The 26,529-nt window shown below is 49.5% G+C and overlaps 1 protein-coding gene across 1 annotated transcript; it reads right to left on the bottom strand.

The window, feature by feature from the left end:
• Positions 1-7,334: 7,334 nt before the first annotated feature.
• ACKR3 (atypical chemokine receptor 3) lies at positions 7,335-25,532 on the bottom strand. The gene is made up of 2 exons (XM_019627848.1): positions 25,409-25,532; positions 7,335-9,236 (listed from the first exon to the last, which is right to left on the bottom strand). Exon 2 carries the CDS (start codon positions 9,190-9,192, stop codon positions 8,104-8,106), a length of 1,089 nt encoding a protein of 362 aa, XP_019483393.1. The 5' UTR covers positions 9,193-9,236; positions 25,409-25,532; the 3' UTR covers positions 7,335-8,103.
• Between the last annotated feature and the right edge of the window lie 997 nt (positions 25,533-26,529).

Raw genomic sequence — 26,529 nt, 5'->3', positions numbered from 1 at the left:
CCCCTCGTGACCAAGTCAGTCAGGGTCCACCCAGCGAAAGAAACTCAAAGGGGGAACACTTCATATACAGGATTATGTATATATGATATCAAATTCTATTCTAATTATAAACTATAATATAAATTATAACAAAAATATAAATTATAAGGCTATATGCAGTTTTACCTATAAGTGTATAAAATAGCAAGGAATAACTGGCACACCTTCCCAAACATCACCATACTAGATAAACAGATAATATGAATACATACCTATGGGTATAGTTTTTCATCTCTAAGGCTTTTGCTTTCCATGTTTCAAAACTGTAGTGAACCAGGAGGCCTGCAGAGGCAGAAACCAGTGAGAAACAAACCCATTTATGCCACGAACCCCAGAAAGCCTTAGACATTTGAGCTACCAGGTACCACAGGGAGCGTGTGACGTGGCCCAGCGGTGATGTGTGGCAGAGCCAGTCCATGTCGGTTCCCAAGTATCAATTGTTACGTTGTCAGGATTTTTGTGACTCAGTTATTGAATACGGCCATGATCAAAACTTAAATTACATATACTTAGAATAAAATACATTATAGTAACAAGGGTAAAAGCACTCAGAATGCATCACATCCTAATTCTAGAAGAATTACATTTCGCTGTTTCTTGTGCTCTGTGACGTTTTGTTTCTTGAACTCAGTGGTGGAAACCCTACTGTGTGACGCCTCCACGCTGCATCCAGTGACATCACCGGCGTAGCTTGAACTTGGCCATCATGCAAATATTTACACCACAGAGACCAACAGACACTGAAATCAGAGGCTTGTCTTCCCTCCAGGAAGCCAGTCATCACAATTTACAAAGACACCACTGGATGAAACTGAAAACGCTATGACCTTAGATGCCATATCCCACCTTTCCCTGCCCAGACAGGAGACTGAGTGTGACCTGTGGGGAAATTGAGTCAGAGGGACACCAGGCACTGGGCTCCCTCCGCCATGGCCGGCAGTGGCCGGAGTGAGTTTGCAGTTTTGCGTGCAGTAGACAATGAAAACCAGGTGTAATGGAGGGAGAGGCTGCGGTGGAAACACTGGGTCTGGCTGGCTAGCTGCGACTGGGACAGCCCAGCCTTGAAAACACGGTCTCCTCCACCGCGCCTCCATGAAGAGCTGCAGAGAACCCGCCAGGCCACGGTCAGCCTGCAGCAGGCGCCACCAATCAGGGCAAGGAGAGGAGGCAAGGCTCGCCGAGAGCTGCCCACTCCTGTTGGACACACTGACGCAGCTGTACATTCTACAGTGAGAGCTGAGTCCGGATGCCTCCTCAGCCACCCAGCCCTCCCCTGACTTCCTTATCCTCAACTCTCATTTTCTGTCCTCAAGGCGGGCGGGGCATTATGACCTTTGACCTCCCATCAATGGTGATTAATTACATCAGTAGTCATTAATTCTTAGACACCTATCAGATGCCTTTGCTTTTCCTTAAAGCATTCAGCTATGACATTATTCTAGAAGCTGCTCTGAGACCTCCACACTGCGTCCCCTGGGCCTGCCCCTGGTGTCCTGGCCCTCCCCAGGCCAGGATGGTGGGACCCCTTCTTTGTAAGCCTTCCCTGATTCCTCCTCTACAGCATCACGTCCACCTCCCTGCTCTGGAAAGTTCCAGAAAAGGCCACCAGGATGCTTCTCACCTCGCTGCCCACTAATGATGTCTTTAAGGCTCACTGTCCATCTCCGCTTCAAGGCTGGGAGCCTGTCCAAAGAAGCAGCGAAGCCCCGGCCACCTCTGATGTTTTAGACACAAGCACAGTGCCTGGCACACAGTGGGTGCTCAAGAAAGCTGTCCAGTCCGTGATTGAACGAACAAATGCCTGATTGGCTGAATAAATTAACGAGAACACGTTCCAGAGAAACCGCCGAGAGAGACATTCATCGGTTGCCCAGCTGGGCCACTGAGGATTTTTCATTGACACTCAGGCTCCGCACGAAATTCAAATGCTCATTACAGGACCGCATAGAACACAATCCACACTTGTAGCAACGAGCCTGAGAAATGCAACGGTGGGGGGACCTTCAATGCATCCCCCCCATTGATTACAGCTCTGCAAAGAGGGATGAAAAGATCAGCTTCAAGCACTTTCATGTGAAAAGCTAAAAGGAAGCAAATTTAGCATGCTACAGCGAAACCCCAGGCCCTTTCACACAGACCCACGGCCACTGACACCTCATGTTTACGACTCGCCCCATGACATGTTGCCGTGCCAACATACATTCTGAGTCACCCAAGCAGATTTAATGCCATCACCACAATGACTCTCTTTTGCCTTTTCTTCTAAAACGTGTTAAAAGGGAAGATGCCGACCTACCTAGGAAATGATTTTAATCAGTTTCGTTCCGGAAATAACTATGGAAATTCAGATTTTTTTTTTCCATTCTGCTGCTTCTGAGCATTCAATTGTGACAAATGGCTAATGGAGCCACCGCTTTTTTTTTTTTTGCCCCCCAACCTGTCAGGAGAAATGACATGATTGACAGCCGTTCTGAACCCCACATGGAAAGGCCTGAGGGCATAAGCATATGAAAGACCAACAAAAATGAAGCTTTTGAAAACAAGAAAATCACCAGAATTACCCATCACTCTTCACACGCCATACGGATAACCATGCCGCCTTCATTACGAGTCTCACCCCACGGCCATTTGTCTCAGTCCCCAGGAAGCAAAACTCTGAAAAACCAAGACAGAAATCACGTCTATGGTGACCCACAGGTGAACATAAAGCCATTTGGGGACTTCGGCCATGGGGCTGTGATGTGCTCTGATGATGGAGACACACCAGCAGCCTGCTAGGTAAGCACTGGGGCGGGACGCCATAAATCACATGGAAAGCTTGGGACATTGTTAGGGACATCTCTGTGGCCCTCAGCGGGTTTCTAAGCACTTACTCATCCATTTATCTGTTCGCGCAACAGTATTTTCTGGCATAGTGGCCTCTACCATCGGCCCTTAGTGGAGGTGGGGAAGTCATTGTAAGGCCGAGCAAACTGAGGTTCCCAGAAGAAATATCACCAGCGTCACCGAGCTATTGAGAATCAGAATTGATTCTGTCACCCCACCCCACCCCCACTCTTTGGATACAGTCCTGCCAGAACCATGTTCTTTCTGGGGCCTTTGAAACTAAACATTGTGCATATTAAATTGAAAGTTGACACCTCCCAAGCGCATTTCAAATTTGACTAACGTTTAATCTGCATGTGCCTTTTCCATGAGCATGTCTTTCACGTAAACGGGTAATGAACCAAATTCGTGTAACTGAAATATTCCAGCACATGAGGACATAGATGTGGATGCCACACGCACCCTGATGGCATGTCTTGCCCTTGCTGTCAGCTCCAGTCCTTCTGCAGAGGTTAGGGGCAAAAATGTGAAGCTGAGTGTTCTAGGGAACCCCTAGGATGTACCCCCAACCCTAGGGTTGTCGAAGTTCCCTGCTCAGAGCAGACCAGAAAGAAAATGAAGAACACTGCAGATTCTTGTGTCTAAACAGTTGGCTTTATCCTAGACCAGGGCCTCTCAACCTCAGCTCTATTGACATTTGGGGCCAAGTAATTCTTTGTCGTGGGGCCATCCTGGGCAGCATCCCTGGCCACTAGCTGCCAGCGGTAACCCCACCCAAGTACAGACACCCACAAATGTCTCCAGGCATTGCCAGATGTCCCCTGGGGAACAAAGTCACCCCCGCTTGAGAACCACCGTCTGTCTGAGGCAGATGTTTCTTACTCTTCTAGTCACTGCCCACAGGCAGATAGTTTCTCCCTGTATTTCTCTGGAATGCATTGTTTCTTGCAAAGAAAAAGGCAGACCGAGCCCAGAGACTGCAGAGGGCTAGGTGTGTCCCAGGCACCCTAATGGGTACGTGGCAGGGACTGTGGAATTTGCTCTTCACGGTCCTATTGTCACCTGACTTCATGGATGAAGAAACTGAGGCTTCACCAAGTTTCAACCCTTAGTTACCACGGCTGGTACTGAGCCCACGCGTGTGCCTGTGTGTGCGTTCAGGAGAGCTGGCATGGGGCACGCAAATGCTGCTTGAAGTTGATGGAGACCAGGCCATCATCAGCCATCCAGAAAGCAAAGAAAAGCCCTGCCGATGCAAACTGCCTACAGTCAGTTCATTTCCTATCACACCTCATACAAACCAGTACCAAATGTCGTTGGGATCAAGATTTGGGATCCTAGAGGCACTGCGAATGTATGTACAGATGTGAAGGGCTTTCCTTGGGAGGCCCAGGAGCAGGGGAGAGGCCTGGGAAGTGTTTCAAAATAGAGGGCAGAGCTTTTCAAGCATCAGCCCACCCGAACCCATCGTCCTGGCAGGACTGAAACCTCAGCATATATGTCCACCCAGAGACATCCCTGGGGCTTAGGAGCAAAGCCTGCACCTCCAGGAGGGAGCCCTGGGGCCCTCCTGCACTCACCAGTCACCCCACTCCTCTCTGTTTGGTATATATCCACGGCTCCCTTGTGTCCCCAAATTCTAAGATACAGGCTCCTCTTAGATAGGGAGTCTTTACCCACGGAGGAGAAACCCAGAGAGGCAGAATTTCCACATTCTGAATAAAAAGACCACAGTCCCCAGAAGCACCAAGCTGCGGGTGATTTAAAATTTTTTACTGAACGGGTCAGAGATCTGAACACACATGTTGAGTGTCTCAACCCAGGTTGCCTGGAGTCTTCTGGGAGGAATAACGTCCATCATCCAGCAGATAGATTTGAGTCCTGGCATTTTTCATTGCGTTGTTTTTCTTCACTTGTAGGGAACCCAGGAAGTTGTTTATACATGAAACCAAATGGAAAGCATTTAATACTGCCTCACTGACAACAAGCTGCCACTGGGGCTCCGGTGTGGCCTGAGGAGGCTCGTGGCCTTTGGAGCAGTGTCAGAGGGAGGGAGGGGAGTGGAAATGCTTTCTCCTCGCTCCAGTGGGGAGGAGGCTGCAGGCAAAGGTCACGTGGCAGGATGGCTGCTTTCCTCCCCACTCCAGGTCCCACCCTAGGCCACACCTCCCTCCAGACATCCCCCGTGGTTTGCTAAGCCACTAACAGCTTTATTACCATCTCATGAGGCTGACTGCTATCTTCAAAGATCTTCCAATTAAAAAGAACGCTTAGGGGTGACTGGTTAGCTCAGTTGGTTACAGCGTGGTGCTGATAACACCAAGGTTGCCGGTTCGATCCCCGCATGGGCCACTGTGAGGTGTACCCTCCTTAAAAGAGTCCACTATGCCATTGTAGCATGAAAGCAATGAGTAACCAATGACCATGGCTGTTCCCCCAATAAAAAATTTTTTTAAATGCCCAAAGAAGGAGCCTCAAATGGCAGAATTTCCATCCTTCTTTCCCCACACTTACCTCACATCACAAACCGGGCACACGGTGCCTTCTGCCCACTCCTCGTCCACAGACTTTTTCAAAATATTAACTGCTGGTCCCCATGGGCGTTCTGCAGCCTTTGGCCTGAGCCACTGTCGTCCACCTGTGGCTGCATGGCCCAGCACCCTTGCTCCTGGCAGGGATGTCACAGCTGAGACCAAAGGAAAGGCTTTGCAGTCTGAGTAACCAGGAAGCAGCAGATCAAGTCTTCACGGCCCGGCATGGAAGGGGATTTCTGGGATCAGAGACAGCTTAGTCACTGGCCCATCCCTAAGATAGAGCCTGCACCACGGAGACCCCACGGAGGTCCTGGGCACCCCTGGGAGATGGGAAATCGCCCCCAAAGCAAAGGTGCTGCAGGTGTGTCTAGGCTCTGTTCAGCGTTCTCTCTCCCTCCCCTCTCTGCACCTCAGTGCGGAAAGCAGCAGCTCGGTGATTCTTCTGGGCTAGGAGTAGAAGGAAAGCAGAAAAGGGAGGGTCGTGTACCTCACGGTCCAGTGTGGCACGCAACAGCAGGACCAGACAGGCAGGCAGTGGACATCTCAGCAGATGCTGGTGTGAACAGCGACCAAGCACCCCCCCGCCCCCAACACACACACAGCTTACCCCAAAATTCCAGAGTTATGGGGGGCAGGAAGTGGGGAGTATCTCTGAAGCGACTAAGATGGGGCCTCAGAATAGAATGAAGTTATTTTTATGTGACACGTGCTGCACAGCTGAGCTTGTGGGTGCCAGTTGTGCTCCACCTGCAAGAGTGTGTTTCTGTGTGACCCTGGACCCCTAGAAAGCTCAAAACAAACCTGCCACCCTTTCTATTGTCAGGAGCACAGATTTGGGTCATCATTTCCTCTGACTACACCTTGACAGTCCACTCTGATTTGTCCTTGGTCTTAGGGCCTCCACCTGCGGTTACACTAGTATCCCACCATCAACATTGTTGTTTTCCGACCTGAATCCTACCTGGAACAAGGCAGGACACATATGCACCTGAGAACGTGGATGTGTATCAAGTAGATATTTAGAGTGGTTTACAATGCTGGTTTCAAATTCTCAGTCACAAAGCCCTTTGCAGGAAGCGGGAGCTGTCCGCCGCAGGCTCGGGGTCTGGGCCGTGCCAGGCGCTGTCCACTGTGAGTCCGTGGATGAGCTGTCACACACACGGGCTGCTTCCTGTGCAGTGGCAGCCCCCAAATCAGGAGAGACGGGAGCTCCTGGTCCCAATCCACCTCCGTGTTGGCCAACAGCTCTGTGCAAATCAGTGTCACCAGAGGTGGAGGGGACGAGGGCGGCTTTGGGCAGCCAGGCCCTTCTCTGAGCTCCTGCCCAGATGGACCTATCTGCTGAAGTCTCCGCCATTCTCGTGGCCCCGTGCCCAGGTGGTGAGGGCACAGCCGAATCAGCCGTTCTGAGAGTGCTCTTTCAAACTAGTAAAGTCGGTCTATTTGGTAATTCCCTCATCACATGGCCTCCAGAAGAGGGTCACTGATGGGTTATGTTTTAAATGAGAGCTTGTCTTGTACAGAGAAAGGGAAATGGGGATTGAAACCTCAGAACCTTAGCAGAGAAGGTTCCAGGGGCTATGATGTCTGGCCCTGGGGACACAAGAGAGGCACATAGGCCAATGTGAGTCCTGGGCTCTGAACCCTCAGACACCGACTTGGTCACAACAACAGTATGTCCAAACCACCTCCCATCCCTCAAACACACTGTATGAAATATTTTTTAAAAAACACCAGAACACTCAATGCACTCAAATATTTTCCCTTTTATATCATTTCATGCCAGTTAACCCCTTGGGTTCTGCCGTTCGTAGCACTCTTTTTTTCAAAACATACTGATTATATGTTGACCTGTGTATGTGGCATGTATTTGTATATTATCATGTGTACGACCTACATGCCAAACATGCTCTTAAAACTGACACTCAAACACCCTTGTAGGAAGAAGCGGTCTTTATTTTTTAAAAAAATAATAATAACTTACAAATTGAGAGAACTCTGAAATACAGCTGTTTGTTTTGTGCACAGCATTGCAGCTTAGAACAGTTTTGCTTTTTTATTTTGTTTCGCTGTTTTGTTTTTTTCTTAATGTAAGTTTACAAATATGGTTTCATGTCAAAAACTGCATGACAGGGCAGTTCTCGTCCCATACCCCATGCCAGAACCAAGCACCACAGAGATATAAAACAGTCGTAAATAAAACAGTCCCGCCAAGACTGGCATACATTTATATACTTATATATATATATATGTATATATAATTTCACAACAGCTAACAATGAATGTCATCCTTAGTCAGAACGGAAGTCAAGCTAATCTTAAAACTACAACAGTCCGAATACACGTCAGCATTATACCTCCCCATACGATATTTAAAATATATTTAAACTTTCAAATAAGGTACACCCATAGTGAGAAAGTCTGAACATTTAAATACAAACTACCATAGAAAAACCTTCAGGAAACCCAGGCGGTCCTATCTTACAGAAGTGCAGGCAAGCCCGTCCCACCGCTGGCTTTGACAAGTGGCCGAGCGGCACAGCCCCGCGTGACGTGACCGTCACAATGCACAAGAAAGAAAGGATGCATGGCGACCCACGTTCCCCTCGTCACGCTGCTCAGGCGTCAAGGCCCGAAGTCCCTCTGCTTTCCTCTTGGGAGCGCTGCAGCCCAGGGCCCCGCGGAAACGCGCTCTGCGCGCCCATCACTTGGCGTTCTGCTCCAGCGCGGAGTACTCGGCGTCTGACAGCCGGGAGGCGTCGATGAGCTTGGTGAGGCCTGTCTTGGCAGAGTACTTAAAGATGAAGGCCTTCATCAGCTCATACCTGTAGTTGCGGTTGATGAAGCTGTAGAGCACCGGGTTGACGCAGCAGTGCACCAGCGACAGGCACTGCGTGACGTGCAGGGCCGTGAACAGGAAGTTCTCCAGCTGGCAGGTGAATGGGATGTAGTGCAGGATGGAGCAGACGTCCAGCAGCACCACGACGTGGTACGGCAGCCAGCAGGCCAGGAACACCAGCACGTAGGCGAAGATGATCTTCCGGCTGCTGTGCTTCTCCTGGTCGCTGGAGGCCGAGATGGCTCGGGCCAGCAGGAAGTAGAAGACGGCAATGATGCAGAAGGGGACGATAAAGCCCAAGACCACAGACAACAGCTCCATGCTGATCAGCCACTCCTTGACGCTGTGCTCGGGGTAGAAGGACCGGCAGTAGGTCTCGTTGTTGGATGCGGACGTGACCGTCTTCAGGTAGTAGGTGTCAGGCAGGGACACGCAGAATGCCAGCAGCCACACCAGGACACAGACGATGCGGCGAGCCATCTTCTTCCTGTGGCTCGAGGTGTTGGTGAAGTAGGTGACGGACAGGTAGCGGTCCACACTCATGCACGTGAGGAAGAAGATGCTTCCGAAGAGATTGATGGAGAAGATGAGGTGAGTGACCTTGCACGTGAGCTCTCCCATGGGCCACTGGTTGTGCTGCACGAGGCTGACCACCCAGACGGGGATGGTGACCACCACGCACAGGTCGGCAATGGCCAGGTTTAAGATGTAGCAGTGCGTGTCGTAGCCGGTGGTCTTGGCCCGGATGTTCACCCAGACCACCACGGAGTTGGCGATCATGCCCATGACGAAGATGAAGATGTAGATGAAGGATAGCGTGTACAGCAGCACGCTTTTATTGGCCATATTGGGGCATGTCATCGTGTCCACCATGATGCAGTCGCTGCTGTTGCACGGCCAGCTGATGTCAGAGAAGTTCCCCGGTTCTGAGTAGTCGAACAGATGCATGTCCATGGTGTCCAAGGGCAGCGATCAAATGGCCTGTGCAGAAAATCAAACTGAAAAAGACAGAAGAGAACACACCACTTGGTTAGGAAACATTCCTGTTTCAGTCAAAATGCTTTCCCAGCGCCCCGTATGCCCAGCTGTTTCGCTTCAGCTCTGTAGTATTTTGGCAAAGAAAATGACCATAACCGAACCCAGCAAGACAAAATCAAACATACCCAAATCTAAATCTATGTGGTGCTCTGTCTTTTTATGGCTGTATGCTCAAGACATCGCCAGACTGGCTGTGCCCTGGGGTGTGATATCTGCACCATCCCCGGGGCCAGAGAAAGGCCAGGCGGCAGCCACAGTGACACAGATGGCCGGCTTGTCCCCAGTGGGGGAGAGTGGAGCCATTTCACCTACACCCCCCAAGAAAAGGGGGATTTGATCTGCTCCTGGCACTGATAGACTGTGGGTCCCCTGCTCTGGGGTCTGAATGCGAGCCCTTTAGATTCTCTTCCACATTTGCATTAAAAATGAGACTCGGTGCTTTTTACTTTCCTGCAAAATTTGTATGTAAACCTGGATCTTAGGCTGCCCTCCATGTGCACTCCTGAGGACCCCTCAAAACACGGTCAGCAAGTGGCAGCTTGACCATGCCCCAAACCTGCAGACTCTGGGTTTGCCATGATTTTCAAAAAAGGGTGACCAGGCAGCTGTGTCAGCCCCGCGCCACCGGCTAGTTCCCCATCTTTTGTTTGTCCAACTGCTTCGAGGGCAACTTGTGCCAAGACCCAAATCACCAAGAGCACCACCTGCTGCATGTCTGAAGGGGCTGATGATTTTCTCAGCTGTCTTCCCTGCTGACCTGACATGAGGCCAACACTCGGAACTGTCACCATTTTGATACCTATGGAAAATCCAGCCCCCCAGTACCACTGTGCCCGGAGGTGATGTCTCCCCAAAGTCACTAGCTACAAGAGCTGCCAGGGGCTGACTTCTGTTAACCTGTCCACCCGAGGGCCCTGAAATCCCTCCAAAACACAGCATGGCTGTGTATGGGGGATGGGAAAAATGAAAATAATGGGGTGCCCTGGTGAGAGCTATCTCACATAGTTAGGTGTTTGTCTTTCCGTCTCACCTGCTACAGGTGAGGACTGGCCAAGTCAAGTTTATGTGCCCACTTAATTTAAAGTGGACTCCAGGTCACATATGAGAACTCCCTAGAGAAAGGAGGACAATGGCCCACGGGTCAGTGCCCAGGTAGCTACACTAAGGGTGTGAAGAGACGTCTGGAAAAGCGCCCGTCCTGACGGCAGACCTTCCTAGGTAGGGATTCTGGCTCCTCACTCATTCGTGTTTAATTTGAGACTAGTTAACCTGTCTGCCGCTGCTTCTCACGACACCAGCACCTATCTCACCAAGTCACCTACGAATGAAAGGCCCAGTGCACGATCTGACACATAGCAGATGCTCAGTAAAACTTCATCCCACCCCTCCGCCTCCCTTTAGCAGAAAGCACGTCCCTGCCTTATTCCTGCTCCTCCCTTGAAGCTGACTCTTACTGGCAAAGTTATAATGTCCCCACCGTGGAGGACAGGGAGGCACTAACACAGAGACAGGCGGCTGGTTCACCTTCAGGAAAAATGGACAGATTCCCAGAGGGATGAGACACGGCTGCCTCCCGGGACCGGCTCCTCAGCCTCAACGCTCACAGCAGACCACCTACCCCTGGATCCTACTTAACAGAGGCGCCTGCAGGTTTCTGAGCAGTTGTCCTCCGTTGGGTTGTAAGTGGCCATTGGTTCCTTTTCTGGTGACCTGCCCAGGCCTCTGTGTCCTTGCCAATCATGGGAAGGGCTGGACCTCCCAGGAGGAGGTGAGAACCACGCGTCCCAGAGCTGGGAAGCCTGACAGTCCTCAGAGCCAGAGCCCCCACCCTCATCAGGCGGACCCTCGTGTCTTGTGACCACTGAAACTGTCACAAGAGCTGACACACCCACACAGGAGGGCCCCCTGGAAACTCAGCAAGACCAAGTTTTGGACTGATGAACTCCTCACAGAGGAGACTTCGGAAGACCCTGTCCTAAGATGCTGCACAAGGACCTGGACAGGACAAGGACATACAAGGCAGCAGAGGACACCTTTGAGGAGCCAGGCCCCCAGGACACGCTGGACTGGCCCCAAGTGGGCAGCCAGCCCCAGACTGTGCCTGGAAGCCGCTATTGCCACATCGCCCTGGGCCACTGACTGGCCTGGAGCTGACCCTCCGATTCCAGAAGAGACAAAGGATGTTGGCTTTGCTTTCCTGTACGCTTCTAATGTGGTGACCCTTTTTTTTTTTTCCATTTCCTTAAAATGACACACATTTGCAGCGTGGCTTAGTTTATGTGACCCCAGAGTCCCCATAGAGCAGAGGAGTTTGGTTGGAGGACAAGCCACAGCCCTGCAGCTGGGCAGAGGTGGGCCGCGCCCAGGGACCGGAGAGCGACTTGGCTGGCGCCTGGGGGTCATCTTCCTCTGCCCACGCTGGCACAGACCACAAGGCCTCAGCAGACACAGCTGTAAATCCTGGGGTGTGGGCGGTTCCCAGGGGATGGAAGGAAAGGAACGACCCCCTGCCTTTGTTAGCCTAACTTGGATGCCAAGTCCCCCCACCTCTTTTTTACCCCAAAGAGACACCTCCCTGGTTCAGGTGTAGACAGACGGACTTATGCAGGGACAGGGGTACAAAACAAGAATATACCTGCCTCTCAAGCCCCCTCCCCACCACCCACACACATCCAGGAAGTTACAGCGCGTCCTTCCAGGCCCCTGCCTCTCCCGGCACCTCTGGGCTGCCGCCAGCCTTCACACCCCCAGGGCCCCAGCCGTGGTGGGAAAGGGTTTCTGCCTCTGCCATCTGGGCAGTGAAAGCCTAATTTAGTGACCACTGGTCCTCAGAGCCAGGAGCATTACTTATGAGCCAGGCACACCTCCCCCTGCAGCTGTCTGGGGTGACAGTGGGAATCTTCCCACAGAGGCTGCAGGGGAGAGCAGGGCCTGGGAGGCTCCACCCTGGGGCATGCAAGGCCCTGGCTGCACTGACCATCCATCAGTGGGCCCAGGAGATGAAGCCAGGGGCTCCCGCCTTCCTGTGGGGACCACGGTGCCCAGCACTCCTGCCCCTCCCTCAGAAGGCGCTAGTGGTCAAGAGAAGGAGGGCGAGCACAGGGACGGGAGACAGAAGCAGCGCTGGAGTCATCAAACCCGACACAGATTCACCAGGGAACCGGGAGGGGACATGCCCCCAGAATAGCTTAGCCTTTTGTCATTGGGGTATTTTTCATGTGTTAGGCTTTAGAAACAAATAAGGGCTATTTCTAGAGAAGAGAACATTCTTTGACAAAGACAGTCTGCCCTATTACGTGGCATGTGGTCTGCTAAAAAGGCCCAGCTGCAGAGCCAGTGTCCAGGAGGCCAGGGGCGGGCAGGACAGGCCCATGGCTATCCTGGGGGAAAGATTCTTCTGACATCACTGATTAGGTTCTCACAAGGGAGGCTCTCAGAGCCCGGAATGAACAAAGGCGGGATACGGCAAACGATGGTTTGTCTAGCCAGGCCTCTGCTTCCCCAAAGGCCTGGGCACCAAGCTCCCAGCAAAATCTGAGGGTACAGCCAGTGGGGGGAGCTTCTACTGAGCTCTCGCGGTCACTCTAGCTCCCTGGGCACCCTGCATGGGAATCTCAGCCAAAGCAGGGGTGGCCTCGTCTGGCACACACAGAGCTGCGTGCACTCTGGGCACACACATGTAAGCTGCTTGTGCATCAGCCGGTGTGGCTGGTCAGTTTGTTGGGCAACAGCGGTGGGGCTGGCAACCACAGAACCTGGAGGAGACAGTCCCGTCCACCTCGGAGGAGTCACCCTCTGCTGGAACAAACCAGCAATTCTGTCCCTGCAGCTTGGGGCCAGCGCTTAGGGGAAACTTCTGGGTGTCAGTCAGACCTGCCCAGTGCCTGCCTGCCTGCCGAGGCTCTGAGCCCTCCCAGGCCGGACAGCAGGATAAGCCCCACTTCACACACGCAGGTTCTTGGGACTGTGGCTTCCCCCACAGAAGGAAAAAAACGGGGTGCAGAATAAAAGGTTTTACTAGTTCTGTGACTTTACAATTCACACATCTCTCCACTCGAAAGGTTTCCATGTTCCCTGGTGGACATATGAGAATGCTATTGAAGCACAATCAGAAGCTAGCAAAAAAACTGAAGACGACATAAACACCCACTGGTATAGCTGATCCACCGTCTGGAGTATAATTTAGCTGTGAAAACAAAGAGGGAGACCGACTTTTATGCACATGGGAAGGTTAAGTGTAAGGTAGTGGCAGACACATACACACACACACTGCGTCATCTCCTTTACGTAAAACAAGATAAAAATTCTGTGTATTTTTATATGTAAGTATATGCATGTAAAGGCATAGAAAATTATCTGCGATAAGTATAAAACTGGGCCGGGAGGGGAGGATGAGGGCACAAGGGGGGAGTTGCAGTTTCCACTCTATGAACATCAAGAAGTATGTAAATTTTAATACAGGCAGGAATGTCCCACCAAACAATAAAGGCTCACATCCCATTTTTCTGGACCACAAAGACCCAGCTGAGAAGGAACAGCAGTAAGCGTCACTGTCCGTTCCCTTTTTCCTGACACTTCCTGTGCTCTATCTCACGAGTCCACTAGATTCTAGATTCCTCACCTGACGCCTGCACTCAGGTGGCATCACACCTCCGCCATGATGGAAGGGGGCTGTCCTCAGCCTGCGGAGGACCCCGCGTCTGTCCGGCCCTCCCCAGGGATGGGGGTCTGCGAAGAGCCTCGTCTACCACTCAGTCCCCCAGAGTGGCTGGGCTCCTCTCTGTCCCTTGGAAGATTTTCCTGGAAGATGTGCCTCTAACTTCTCAGGCTTATTATTCATCCACCAAGTATCCTTGACAACAAGTAAGCAGCAGCAAGGGGCTGAGGTCTTAAGCTGCATCCAAATGGTTTGCCTGAGCTCACCCAGGGAGCTGGGGGCAAAGCCAGAATTAGAGGCCTCCAAGTTTAGCATCTCCACGGGGCAGTGGTTTGTCCTGCAATAAACATGTCCCTTCACTGGCCAAAAGTCACACCCTCCATGACAGAATGCCACGTGGTCGGGTCTCTGGCTAGCGTTCACCCAAACTGCCTTCAATGAGTTTGCAATTTCCCATCACACAGCAGGAAGACCCTTCCCCATGAATCCCTCAGCAGTCTTGTCCCAAATAACACCTCCCCCCCCCCATTTATCCCTCTTTCCCCTCACCCAGGCGGAGATCTCCATGCTGTGTCATTGCTTTGTGTACATTCCTCCAGCCTACGCAAGCCTCACACCCCACGACATCATCTTCATCTTAGTATAGACACAGCCAGCAAAGCTGCCCAGCACAAAATAGATGTTCAATGAATCAATAGTCAATCAAGTTCCATGGAGAATAGCCATCCGAGGCCGTCGCTGGAGATGGGCGTGCATGACAGACTGTTCTGAAGTCCTCACTGAGCTGAGAGAGCATCACCCCTTTTCATGCCCCCAAATGTTTGTGGAGCCTCTTCTGGGAGGGGCTCCTCCCACCCCTGCCCCCAAGAGCTCCCCAGCTAACTGACAAGGTCGGGAGGCAGGGGCCAGAGGTGGACGCCCCTGGAGCAAGAGGGTGAGGGATTTCCACTCAAGTGGATGGGGGGCTGCAAGGAGAAAGGAGGGGGTGGTGAGGGGATCAGTGATGTGCCATGAGAAGGGTCACGGGACCTGGCTGAGGCCAAGCGCCCCACAAAGGAGAGCTGGAGGCAAGCGTCGGGCCTTGGTGGGGGCGAGGGAGTCAGGCGGGGCCTGGGGCCTGTAGGAGTCACAAAGGTCTTGAGCAAGGGAGTGGCTTTGGGGCTGAAAAGGCTTCTGAGGGTGGAGGTGACACACGCCATGTGGAAAGGTCGCAGGGGCTGCCGCAGTGGGTGGCAGGGTGCAGAACTGGCTGGAGGCGGGCTACCAGGAGGCAGGAAGGCACACCCAGGCTTCAGTGGTGCAGATAAGATAACTCAGGGCCAGGCGGGGCCCCAGGCACCAGCTCGGACAGAGGGGCCCTCTGGCCCTCTGGGCTCTTCAGGACCTCTGCCTACAGGGGACCTTCTTGATTGGCTTTCTGTAATTTCGGGCCTGTGCCCTCCTGGGATGGAATTTGAGGGAGCAATTCAGACACGATCACCTGTTCGGCCTCTCTCACTGCTCTGTGCACCTGGAATCAGACCGGGCAGGTGAAGGGACTGGCTATCTCAGGTTTGCAGCTAATGACAGTTGCCTGCACTCTCCTAACCTTCCCAGAGACGATTGAGTGGGACTGGAGTCTCTGGGGGAAAGCCCCACTCCTTCCACGGGGCAGGCCTGCAGTTTAGACAAGGAGAATCCACAGGACCCCTCAAGAGTCACTCAGCAATTGCATGTGATTGAGGTTCAGTTTTTACGTGCTTGCTTTTTTGTTTTGGGGTTATGTTGTTGTTGTTCTTGTCACCCATCCTGCAATAAATCTATGGGGCAGTGCAGGCACGCTGCAGCCCCAGCCATCTGCTAGGGCTGATAGCAGACTAGGAAGAAGTCTGTCCCCCAGGACCAAGCAAACAGAAAACAATGCCATCTTGACTCCAAACTCACTTGTGACCATGAGTGATCATAGTTTACACAAGTAAGGAACGTCTCTGAATCCTTCAGGAACTCAAAAACTAATAGACAGAGAGAGGGGAAAAAAGACAGAAAAAGCTATACCCTAATTCAGATATAGACCACCTACTCTCAGGGTCCCCAGCTTGTCATGTAAACACATAGCATATCCTCATCCGCTTTACATATTTGGGCGATAAAATGAACCCCACATCCAGAAACCCGATCCAGTCTGCTGGGCTCAGCTGCCGGACAGGGAAGAGGTGCTGTCCTCAGAGGGCAGATCCAGAGATGCCACGTCCCAAAGGCTGCCGTCTGGGTTGGCCAAGTGTAACCAGAGCCCTGATTCCCACCAGCTTAGGGCCAGGACGAGGCGGTGGGGGGTCAGCCAGGCTGAGAGCCACTCACTGTTGGCTCCAGGCTACACACAATGGGGTTCCCAGGAGAACAGTATGCAACCTTAGACTCTTCTATTAAAATTGAGGAGAGATCCCCACAAAGGTATCTGGTACAGTAAGAAAACTGGAAGATGCTGGCTCTCTGGCCGACGGAGCCCTCGGTGTGCCTGGTCCCCACGCTGCTCCTGTAGCTGTCCCTTAGCCAACAGCAGTCCAAGGCCACCCGAGAAAGTCTGTCTCTCCCCACTTGGGGCACTTGGAACAAAACACAGGTCAACTTCCAAGCCTACTTGTGGCTCAGCAAAAATTTTCANTATATATATATGCTCATAGAGTTATATATTTAATTTCTACTTAAGTTTGAAAAGACCTATAAATAACTTAAAACGCCATGTGCATTCAAATTAGTAAGGGAGACGCTTCCTTCCCCCCACCCTCTCTCCCTTTCTTTTTTCCTCCCTTCCTTCCTCCCTTCCTGTTCAGAAAGAAAAAGGAAGAAATGGGGCAGAGCAAGATCTTACTTTCAAAATTCACTTTCCCCACACTCATTAACAACAAGTTCCCCGAGTTCCTATTTAAAGTTATATCAGCTTCTACAGAAACCTGGTACCAAAGAAGAGACCAATGGCACGCTTGCCTCTTTTTTCTTTTGAAGTAGAAAGAATGTCATTGGTATTCTCTGTTGGTAATTGCCAGAAACCCAATTTGAACTAGTTAAGCAAAAAAAGAGGAATTTATTGGCTCAGAGATCCAAACCAAGGCAAAGAGGGACTAGAGTGGCCTCAGAGATGGCAGGGACCAAGGGCCCCAATGGTATCAGTACTCTTTCTCTGTTTCCCATCTCTGCCTCTCTTGTTCCGGATGTATTCTTTGGGGCTGGAATCAGAGCAGAAGACAACTTCTCGGGGTCATATTGTCTTAGTTTCATCACCAGGTGTGAAAAGAGGCTTCTCTTTCCTAGCACCAGTTTGAAAAGTCCCATTTCTGACATAGATCAAGAGTTACTCCTTAGGTCAAGCACAGTGGCCAGCGAGATGGGTCTGTTCTGAGTGATGGGTCCCGTTCCATTTTCCACTGTCAGAACACACTGGGAACAGGTTTGGGGGAGATATTACCCAGTCCTGGAGAGAGACAGACATACGGACGTATGCTCGGTGGAGTGGAGAGGCTCTGAATTGTCAAAGGGTGGTAAGCACGTGTGATTTACACGAGGCAGGGCCGGGAGCTGGAAAGAGCGAAGCAGATGGCCCCAGTTCATGTAAGTGAAGAGCCCTCAGGTGGAAGACGGAAGATAATTATCTCCAGAACCGACCTGGTGATGGGAGCTGCCTGCACATGGGGTGAGCTGCCTTGCCGTGGATGTCTCGTAGCCTGGCAACCCCTCGACAGGGATGTAAAGATTTGGGTTTCAATAGGATCTTTGAAGTCCCTTCCAAAGTTGACATTCAGTGAAAACCTACTGTGTCGCTCATATATTTATTGCCTCTGAGCTACAAATTCACCCTTTTCTCCTATTCTGTAAAAATGGACCTGAGCCCTTTAAATATGTTTACTTTGCCAATTGGCATCACGTTCGGCTTTGTCGGTGCCTGGGTGTCGCGCGGGGTTCAGCTCCCGGCAGATGGATGCGGGACTCGGGGAGGCCGGACAGGAACAGCAGCGGAGCCACAGGTAGGGGGTTCATGCCACTNAAAAAAACATGCAAGAATGTTTACAGCAGGAGTAATTATAAGAACCCCAAACTGGAAATAACCCAACATTAGCAGAAAAGACTATTACAGACCAACATCCCTCATGAACATAGACATAAAAATCCTTAAAATGATTTTAAAGAAAGGCAAAAAGAAAAAATCCAACAATATATATTATGACTAAATGGGGTTTATCCTTAAAATGCAAGACTGGTTTAACATTTGAAAATTAATATAATTCACTAAATTAATAAAGTATTTGAAAAACTCAAAATCAATTCACGATAACAACTTTCAGCAATCTGAAAATAGAATGATTTCAATTTGATTTAATTCCTTAATTTGATACTGGACATGTATGAATTTAATAAGGACATAAATGAATACTTAGAGCTAACATCCTATTTAATGGTGAAAATTGAACACTTCTAAAATTGAGAATAAAGCAAAGATATCCACTTTCACCACATCCTTTCAGCATTGCGCTGGTGGTCCTAGCTAGTGCCAAAGAGGAAGAAAAACATCAATCAAGGCATTTGGGTTGGAAAAAAGATGCAAAAGCACACTTATTGACAGTAGACATGATCTTTTTTACATAAAAAATCTTGATGAGCCTACAAAACAACTTCAAGAACTAATCAGTGACTTTGGAAAAGCTGCAGGATATAGTCAGAACAGTCATGTTCCACTAAACAACGGGGGTGTGTTCTGGGAGATGTGTTGTTAGGCGATGTTGCCGTCATGCAAACACCAGAGGCAGTAACATACACCTGGATGGTCCCGCCCACTGCACACCTAGCCACGTGGTCCAGCCCACTGCACACCTGGCCACGTGTTCCAGCCCACTGCACACCTGACCGCATGGTCCAGCCCACTGCACACCTGGCCGTGTGGTCCAGCCCACTGCACACCTGACCACATGGTCCAGCCCACTGCACACCTGGCCGTGTGGTCCAGCCCACTGCACACCTGACCACATGGTCCAGCCCACTGCATACCTGGCCGCGTGGTCCAGCCCACTGCACACCTGGCCGCGTGGTCCAGCCCACTGCTCTGTACAGCATGTGACTGCACTGAATACTGCAGGCAACTATAACACAATGGTAAGTATTTGTGTATGTACACATATCTAAACATAGAAAAGGGACAGTAAGAATATGATATAAAAGATAAAAAATGGTCCATCTGTATAGGACCCTCACCATGAATGGCAGGACTGGAAGTTGCCCTGGGTGAGTCAGTGAGTGAGTGGGGAGTGGATGTGATGGCCTAGAACATGACTGTACACTACTGTAGACCGTATAAACACTGGACACTTAGGCTACCTGCATTTATAACAACACGAGGTTAAATCAAGCACAAGAGAAAATGATGCAATCCAGAGATGCAATAAACAGGAGAGTGCATGAGGCTGCTGCCGGCGTAACACAGCTACTGTTTGAGAGTAAACTTTTTTTTACAACTAGGAAGAGTATAGTCTAAATTAACCATAAAAAGTATAGTATAATAAACACATAAACCAGTAGCATAGTCTTTATTATCAAGTCTCATGGACTGTACATAACTGTATGTGTTGTGCTCCTATGCCACTGACATTGTAGGTTTGTTTACACAAGCGACAGCACACACACACACACACACACACACAGACACACATGCACGTGTGAGTAATGCATTGTGCTACAACTTTCCAACAGCTACGACCACTGGGCAATGAGAATGTTTCAGCTCTGTTATAATCTTACGGGACCACTGTCATATATATGGTCCATATTGTTACGTGGAACATGACTGTATACAAAAGTTTATTGTATTTCCCTATATATTTCTATATATCAGCAGCAAGCAATTAGAAAATAAAACATTTAATTCCTTTACAGTAACATCAAAAAACATAATGTGCATAGGAATAAATTTAACGAAAGACATGTGAGAGCTCTAAACTGAAAATAACAAGAACATCCCTGAGAGAAAATCAGACCAAAATAAATGAATTGGCGTCCATATTAATGGATTGGGAGACTCAATTTTGTTAATTTATTGATTCTCCCCAAACTGGTCTATAGATTCAATGTAGTCCTCATCAAAACCCCAAAGTGTTCTCTTGTAGAAACTGGCAGGTTGATTTTTAAATTTTTATGGAAATTTAAAAGACTTAAAAATAGCTAAAACTATCTTAAACTGGAAGAATGTTGGAGGACTCACACTTTGTGACTTCATGACTTACTATAAAGCTACAGTAATCAGTCTGGTGTGGTATTGGCCTGATGATAGACAAATAGAGCAAAGGAACAAAATAGAGTCTAAAACTAGGCTCACATGTGTCCAGGCAACTGACACTCAACAAAGGTACCATAGCAATTAACAACATTTAAGAATAATTGTACTACTACATTGTGATAGAAATCAAATCATTGTTGTCTATAGGGGTGGTGATCGACTGGAAGGGAATTTTGTGAGATGATGACAATATTCTAAATCTTGACTGGATTTGTGTTTAGATGGGTATGCATATTTATCAAATCTCATCAAACTGTACACTTAGATGTGTGCTTTTCATTAAATTTTACCTCAAAAAAAAGATGCAGAATGTACACATAAAATGATACCAATTATTTAAAATTTTAAAGTGCTCAAAGAAAAGTATATAATGCTTGTGGAACTATTATACAAAAAGCCCACATAGATGTAAGAAAGGATAGTGCCCAACTTGAAAACAATGGCTACTTCCAAGTAGGGACAGAGAAGAATGAGATGGAATGGAATATACAGGAGCGTCTACAGAGATTCTATAATATCTTTATTCTTTAGACAAAATACAGAGGGTGCCAAAAAAATGTACACACGTTTTAAGAAAGGAAAAAACTGTATTAAAATTGTAATGCAATGAATGACACTAGCATTCATTTGATTAATGCCATCTTTATATATATATTTTTTTATTGTAACACCATCTTTTGAGCGAATGTCACACTACACATTGCTACAGTAATTCAATTCAAACTTCAAAAGGTAATACATAAATAACATCTCTTNGAGGGGCCACGCGCTCCTGCCAGCGCCCTGGGAGGAGGCCTTGCAGCCCTCCCGCGTCTGCCTCGGCCTGGGTCTCCCCACCCTCACCCCGCCCCTGAACCCAGTCCTGGGGGAAATGAGAGGTTAAGTGAGCAGCCCTCTGTAAGGGAACAACATCCTGTCGCCGCAGGACCTAAAATGTCTCTTGGACCTTTTGGAAGTCCGCCCCAGCTTTTGGAAGGATCCAGTTTATAAGGGAGGCGCGCACATGCAATTAGCTTGGGAGGAGTGACTCTGGTCACCCCAACAGTAAATTGAGACGGCAGGAAAGGCTGCTGTCCCTGGAGCTGACCCAGCTGACTCAGAGTTCAGTTCCCTAAGCGCTAAACGCTAAATGCTTATGATAAGGAAGGGAAGGTGTTCTCAGCCAAGCTCCCTGACCCTGTCTGCAGTCTGCACCTGGGATTGTAGGCTCCACGGAGCAGGCCCGCCCCCTGGGATCTGATTTGCCTGCAGATGTGGCAGCCTGAATCAGCCCCCTGCCTGAAACTGCAGCCCACTTTAAAGCGCTGGGGATCCTGGAGGGCCTGAGCCAGCATAAGCTGAGTCCGGCTCCTCGTGAACACTTAGAGTGGAGTCCGCGTGGATTCTGGCCATTGCAGACGTGGTCCCAGAGACGCTCAACTGCACTGCTGTTGTCACAAGGCATTGTGGAGCCCTGGAGTCCCGCCCCTGGGGAGAAGCGGCAGCATCTGGCCGCTTGGCCTGGCTGGAGTCCCTGCAGCTGGGACTGGACATTCCCCTAACGACAGACACCCTTCTGCAGGCATAGGGTAGGACCTAGACGTAAAGGCAGAGCCTTGCCCCCAAGAGCCTGGGCTCCGTCCACACAGGTCCGCTTGGGAACCCGAATGGCACACCATGTCTCCTCAGGCAGCTTAGCCTCTTTAAACGTTAGGTTCTTATCTTTAAAATAATTATAATAGCACCTTCCATTCTTGCCAGGTGCTCCTCAGGATGAAATGGAAGGGTGCACCTTAGAGGTCCCTCGTGGGCCCAGAAAGCCCGCTTGTCTTCCTCCTCCCACCTGCCCTGCCCGGCCAAGTCCCAGTGACACAGCATCTCCTCAGGAATGTAACAGATCCATGCCCAAGGCTGGCAGCATTTGATGGACTCTGATAAAGTTTGGAAAGGTTTCCTCATGGCAGCTAAATCGGAGCGCTTACTCTGCCAGCCTCTCTGCTAAGTGTTTTGCCTACTTTCTGTCATTTGGTCTTCACAGTGACCAGGAACGATGGCACTGTCTTGGACCCACACTTGTAACTGAGGAAACTGAGGCTCAGAGAGAGTGGGTCACCTGCCCAAGGGTGACTGCTGGTGAAGGGGTGGCATTCACACCAGGGTTTGCCCGACTTCATCGCACACACTCTTACCTGGTGCCAAGGAAAGACCTGCTCTTAAAAGAGAGGCCCTTGTGATACATACAGAGGCTGCCAAAAAAAATGTATACGCAGTTTAAGACAGGAAAACTGTATTAAAATTGTAATACTCAATATGTACTAATAACAAAAGATGACTACAAGTCACGTTTGACTTCTGCAATTACAAGAGGTGCTCAAAGTGGTTCCCATCAGCGTCCAGACTTTTGATGACGGCAAACTACTGCTTGAGCAACGTTGACCAAAGTGTCCACTTGTATACATTTTTTTGCACCCCTGGTATATCAGGCTGCCTTAAGCTGTGTTCCCTAAAAGCACACCCCTGGATGAGAATTCAGGAGCAACCGATTTATGAAGGAAGTGATCTGGCAAGAAACAAGGGAAGCGGAAAAGAGCCAAAGGTACAGTTCTGGATAAGCCTCAGCTGCAGCCTGAGCACTCATGACTCTCGGAAGCCTAAATCACACCCTGAATTTGCCCAGCTCCAGGGAGCTGGCTTTCATACTCCTGTGTCCTCAACCGCTGGACCAGGGCTGGGGGTGGAGGGAGAAATGTAAACCCCACAGATACTTCCTGTTCCCATCATGTGTGAGCAAAGCTGAGGTGAGTCTCTCAAACATTTGTTCCAGTCACAAGCCTGGGCAGTAAGCCCACAGTAAATGTGCAGGAGGGGCACAGAGAAGTATGAGGGGCCCTGGGAGCAGTGGCACCACTGTCTGCTGGACCTGTGTCATCTATTACATCAATTTTGATCCAAATAAGAGGATTAAAACTCAGACCATCTTGTTTCTACCTCAGGACCTTCGCACCTGACATTTTCTCTTCCTGGAACACATTTCCCAGTGATTGTTTTATGGCTGCCTTCTTGTTCTCTGATGTAGGCGGAAATATAGTTTCTTCAGAAAACCTTCTTTTATTGTTCTAGCCAAGTCTCTTCCCATCGTAGTTACTCTTGTTATCCTGTATTCTCCATAGCACTGATCACCATCCAAAGTTATCAGTTATTGTCTGTCTTCTCCCCACTAGATTGTATAAATCCCTTGAGGCCAAGAACATTGCTTTTTTGTTCAGTAATGTACCCCTGTGGTGATATATGGTGCTTGGCACATGGTACAGGCTCATAAATATTAACTGAATGAATAAACTCAGATGAATCTCACTTTTGAATCAAGTTTTTGCCCTCCCCATGTTTCACTCACCTTCCGTCTCACATAAACGGCTGTGGAGGGGGGCGAGGGGGGAGGAAAGGGCCCAGGTTAAATGTTTAGGGAAACTTAAAACATATATCTTGAAAGTGGACTAAAGGTTTGAATAGGCACTTCACACAAAGGGATCCCAAGATGACCAATAAACATATGAAAAGTAGNAAACACAGGTACGCTGCCTTGGCTGTACTTTCTGGAACTTTCTTTAAACTATGATTGCAATGCACACCCCTTTAAAAAAAAAAACTCAGATGGGCAGCAAAATGCAGGCATTTCTCCATTCTTTTTTGCTTCTCCGCCAGGGCAGCCCCTCCCCCTGCTCCTGCCCTATCTCAAGGGAGGGGGTTGTGACTTCAAGCTCAGCGTTTGTGTGCACACTCAAGTGTTTACGCAGAGACAGGAGGGGGAAAAAAACCAAATTGTTTCCAAGCCAGAGCTCCGGTGTGCAACTCTGCTTCAGAGAGGGAGGTTGTTTTGCAGCTGGGCGAGCTCGGGGAGGCGAAAGGGCCGGCGCTCATCCGTTTACAGTCTACAGAAAGCTCGGCACCAGTGGCCTCCACTTGCTTTCTAGGCAAGCCTATTTGATCTCGGGTTTTCCTGGCATAAATAAAGGCACGCAAAGGCTGCATCTGCGTTTAGAAAGAAGAGAAAAAGTCACCACATTGAGACTTTGCAGAATGAAGTTTCAGGGGTTGTCACTGCACCAGATACCTTCAAATGGCTGTAAATCATTTCAGGGGGGCCCTCTTCTACTTCTGTAAAATGTAATTATCCTGTTGTGAACAAATGAATTGAGAGAGAGAGAGAGAGAGAGAGAGAGAGAGAGAGAGAGAGAGAGAGATGGAGAAGAGGGGAGAGGGGAGGAGAGAGAGAGACAGCTGGTCTGACTTTTACAACTTCTCATTCTGTCTGGAAATTACAAGTCACGGCTCACCCCCCATCCCTGAACTCACTCCACAGTACTTATTCTCAGACACCCCTTGAATCTTAAGGCATGCTAACGAAATGGAACAAAATGTATGCTTTACCTGAAGAGTATATTTAAATTACAAAATCCTAGACCTGTGTATGTGCTTTCCTTTTTCCAACTGAAGTTGGACTTAACACCTTCTGTGAGAACAAGGAATACTCAGATTAGATCAACCAGTATGCACTCAAAAGAAGACGGAGCCGTGGTTAACACTCACCCTTATGGCTCTGGGCTTCCAGGACCCGGTAATCCCCCAGAGCACTGAATTCAAATACATGCTAGATCCACAAAGACTCTCAGCGTCACTCAGGGGTGCCTCTCAGGAAAGTGCACATCTTTCTGCAATCCCATGTGTACTGCCGATCCTATCTACTTCCCCGCTGATACACCAAAAGCGAAACAGGTAAACAGTGGTGCCAAGCGGGTCCTTATGCCAACTTGGAAAGGAGGAATGGGCAGCCTGCATTCTGCATTCTTGAGAAGTTCTCTGCTTACTTTACTGGAGCTTAAATACCCACAGCAGCAAATCCCTAAATCCTAAATCCTAAATCCAACACATACACGGAGAGGTCCTGCCACCAGTGACCTAAGAAAACTGCCCTTTTTGCTTTCTGCAGCGAACGGTGAAGCCCCCGCGTTAGCAGGCAGCAGGCGCACTGTGCAATGCAGCCATGCAACATGCAGCCGGTGCTTTCAGAAAGCAGACTCGAAAGCTCCCATCACCGCGCTTCAAGACCACTGAGTTTAAGAGCAGAAACTCTGCCCGTCCACTTCCCCGCCTCTTCCCTTCTCCCCAATCCCAGCTGGGTTCTGAGCCCAGTTTCCTACCTCCTGGCTGGGCTCTGGCTTAGCCCTCGGCTTCCCTGCTCCTGTGCTCACTCCTCAGGGCTGAGCAGTTTGGAGGAACTGTGAGCTCTCTGGCTGCGGACTTGCGTTATATACACTGCAGAAAGGCGCCTCTAGATGGCAGCTTTGTAAACCTCATCTCCCTCCCTCCCTCCCCCGCACCACTCCCTCTCATCACAAACATAGGCGCGCACACGTGCGTGCATGCATGCACGCACACACATGCATGCACACTGTACACACACATCCCTCTTTATAAACCCCACTGCTGCTTCCAAGCAAAGCTGGGCCACACATCTGCACTATTGGAAAACCCCCGCCTTCCTGTGTTTGCAAAGTCTAGTGAAGCCACAAGGTCCAGACCCAGACTTCTGTGTCAGCAGAAAAGCTGCAAAGAAGCCCTAATGCTTTGCGAAATCGTCAAATATTTATCTGGTCTCAGGTATATCTTTAACAATCCCATTAACACCAAGTGTTCCTTTGAATGCCTCTTAGCTGCAGGGAAGACTTTGTTCCCCAGACAAATACACTGAACTTGTGAACCTTGGTGTTGATTTATTCTGCCCGGATTTTCTTTGTTAATTCCTCCAAAACAAAAGTCACAGTTCTAATATGAGCAATCAATCAGCACCATAGTACAGATCCCAAAAGTGGGGGGAAGAACCTCTATAAAAATTTCAATAGATTTTATTTGAATTCTTTCATTTGTAAAGGACTTTAAGCCCAAAGCCCTTGAAAATCTAAGCAAAATGACATTCCGAAGCGCCTACCCAGTGCTCGGGGCATTAAGGGTATAAAAATGTGTCTTTTCCTAAGGCGAGTTAGCGAACACTTGATTCTTATTATTAAAATCTACATTCTTCTTTAGAAGTGGTAAATTTCCATTTGTGGGGGAATTCAACCTAAACATGTATTCCATCTGACCTTCACCTCTCACGCCCTATTTAGAAAAATCAACCCTTAAGCAAACCCCTACCTACACTTTCACTTTTAAAACCACGCTTCCTGAGTTTTTTCCCCCCAGAGTCAAGTGCAGTGTTGTGTTTGCTGTGTGCCTGAGGGCAGTGGTCTGAGGGCGGCCGAAGTCACATGTCTTGCTTGCC

This window comes from Hipposideros armiger, unplaced genomic scaffold (assembly GCF_001890085.2).
Source record: "Hipposideros armiger isolate ML-2016 unplaced genomic scaffold, ASM189008v1 scaffold_17, whole genome shotgun sequence".
Lineage (NCBI taxonomy): Eukaryota > Metazoa > Chordata > Mammalia > Chiroptera > Hipposideridae > Hipposideros > Hipposideros armiger.
This window is presented reverse-complemented; position numbering and strand designations above follow the sequence as displayed.

Excerpts from the sequence above, each read along its gene's own strand:
- ACKR3 (XM_019627848.1), bottom strand. The coding sequence starts at position 9,192 with ATGGACATGCATCTGTTCGACTACTCAGAACCGGGGAACTTCTCTGAC.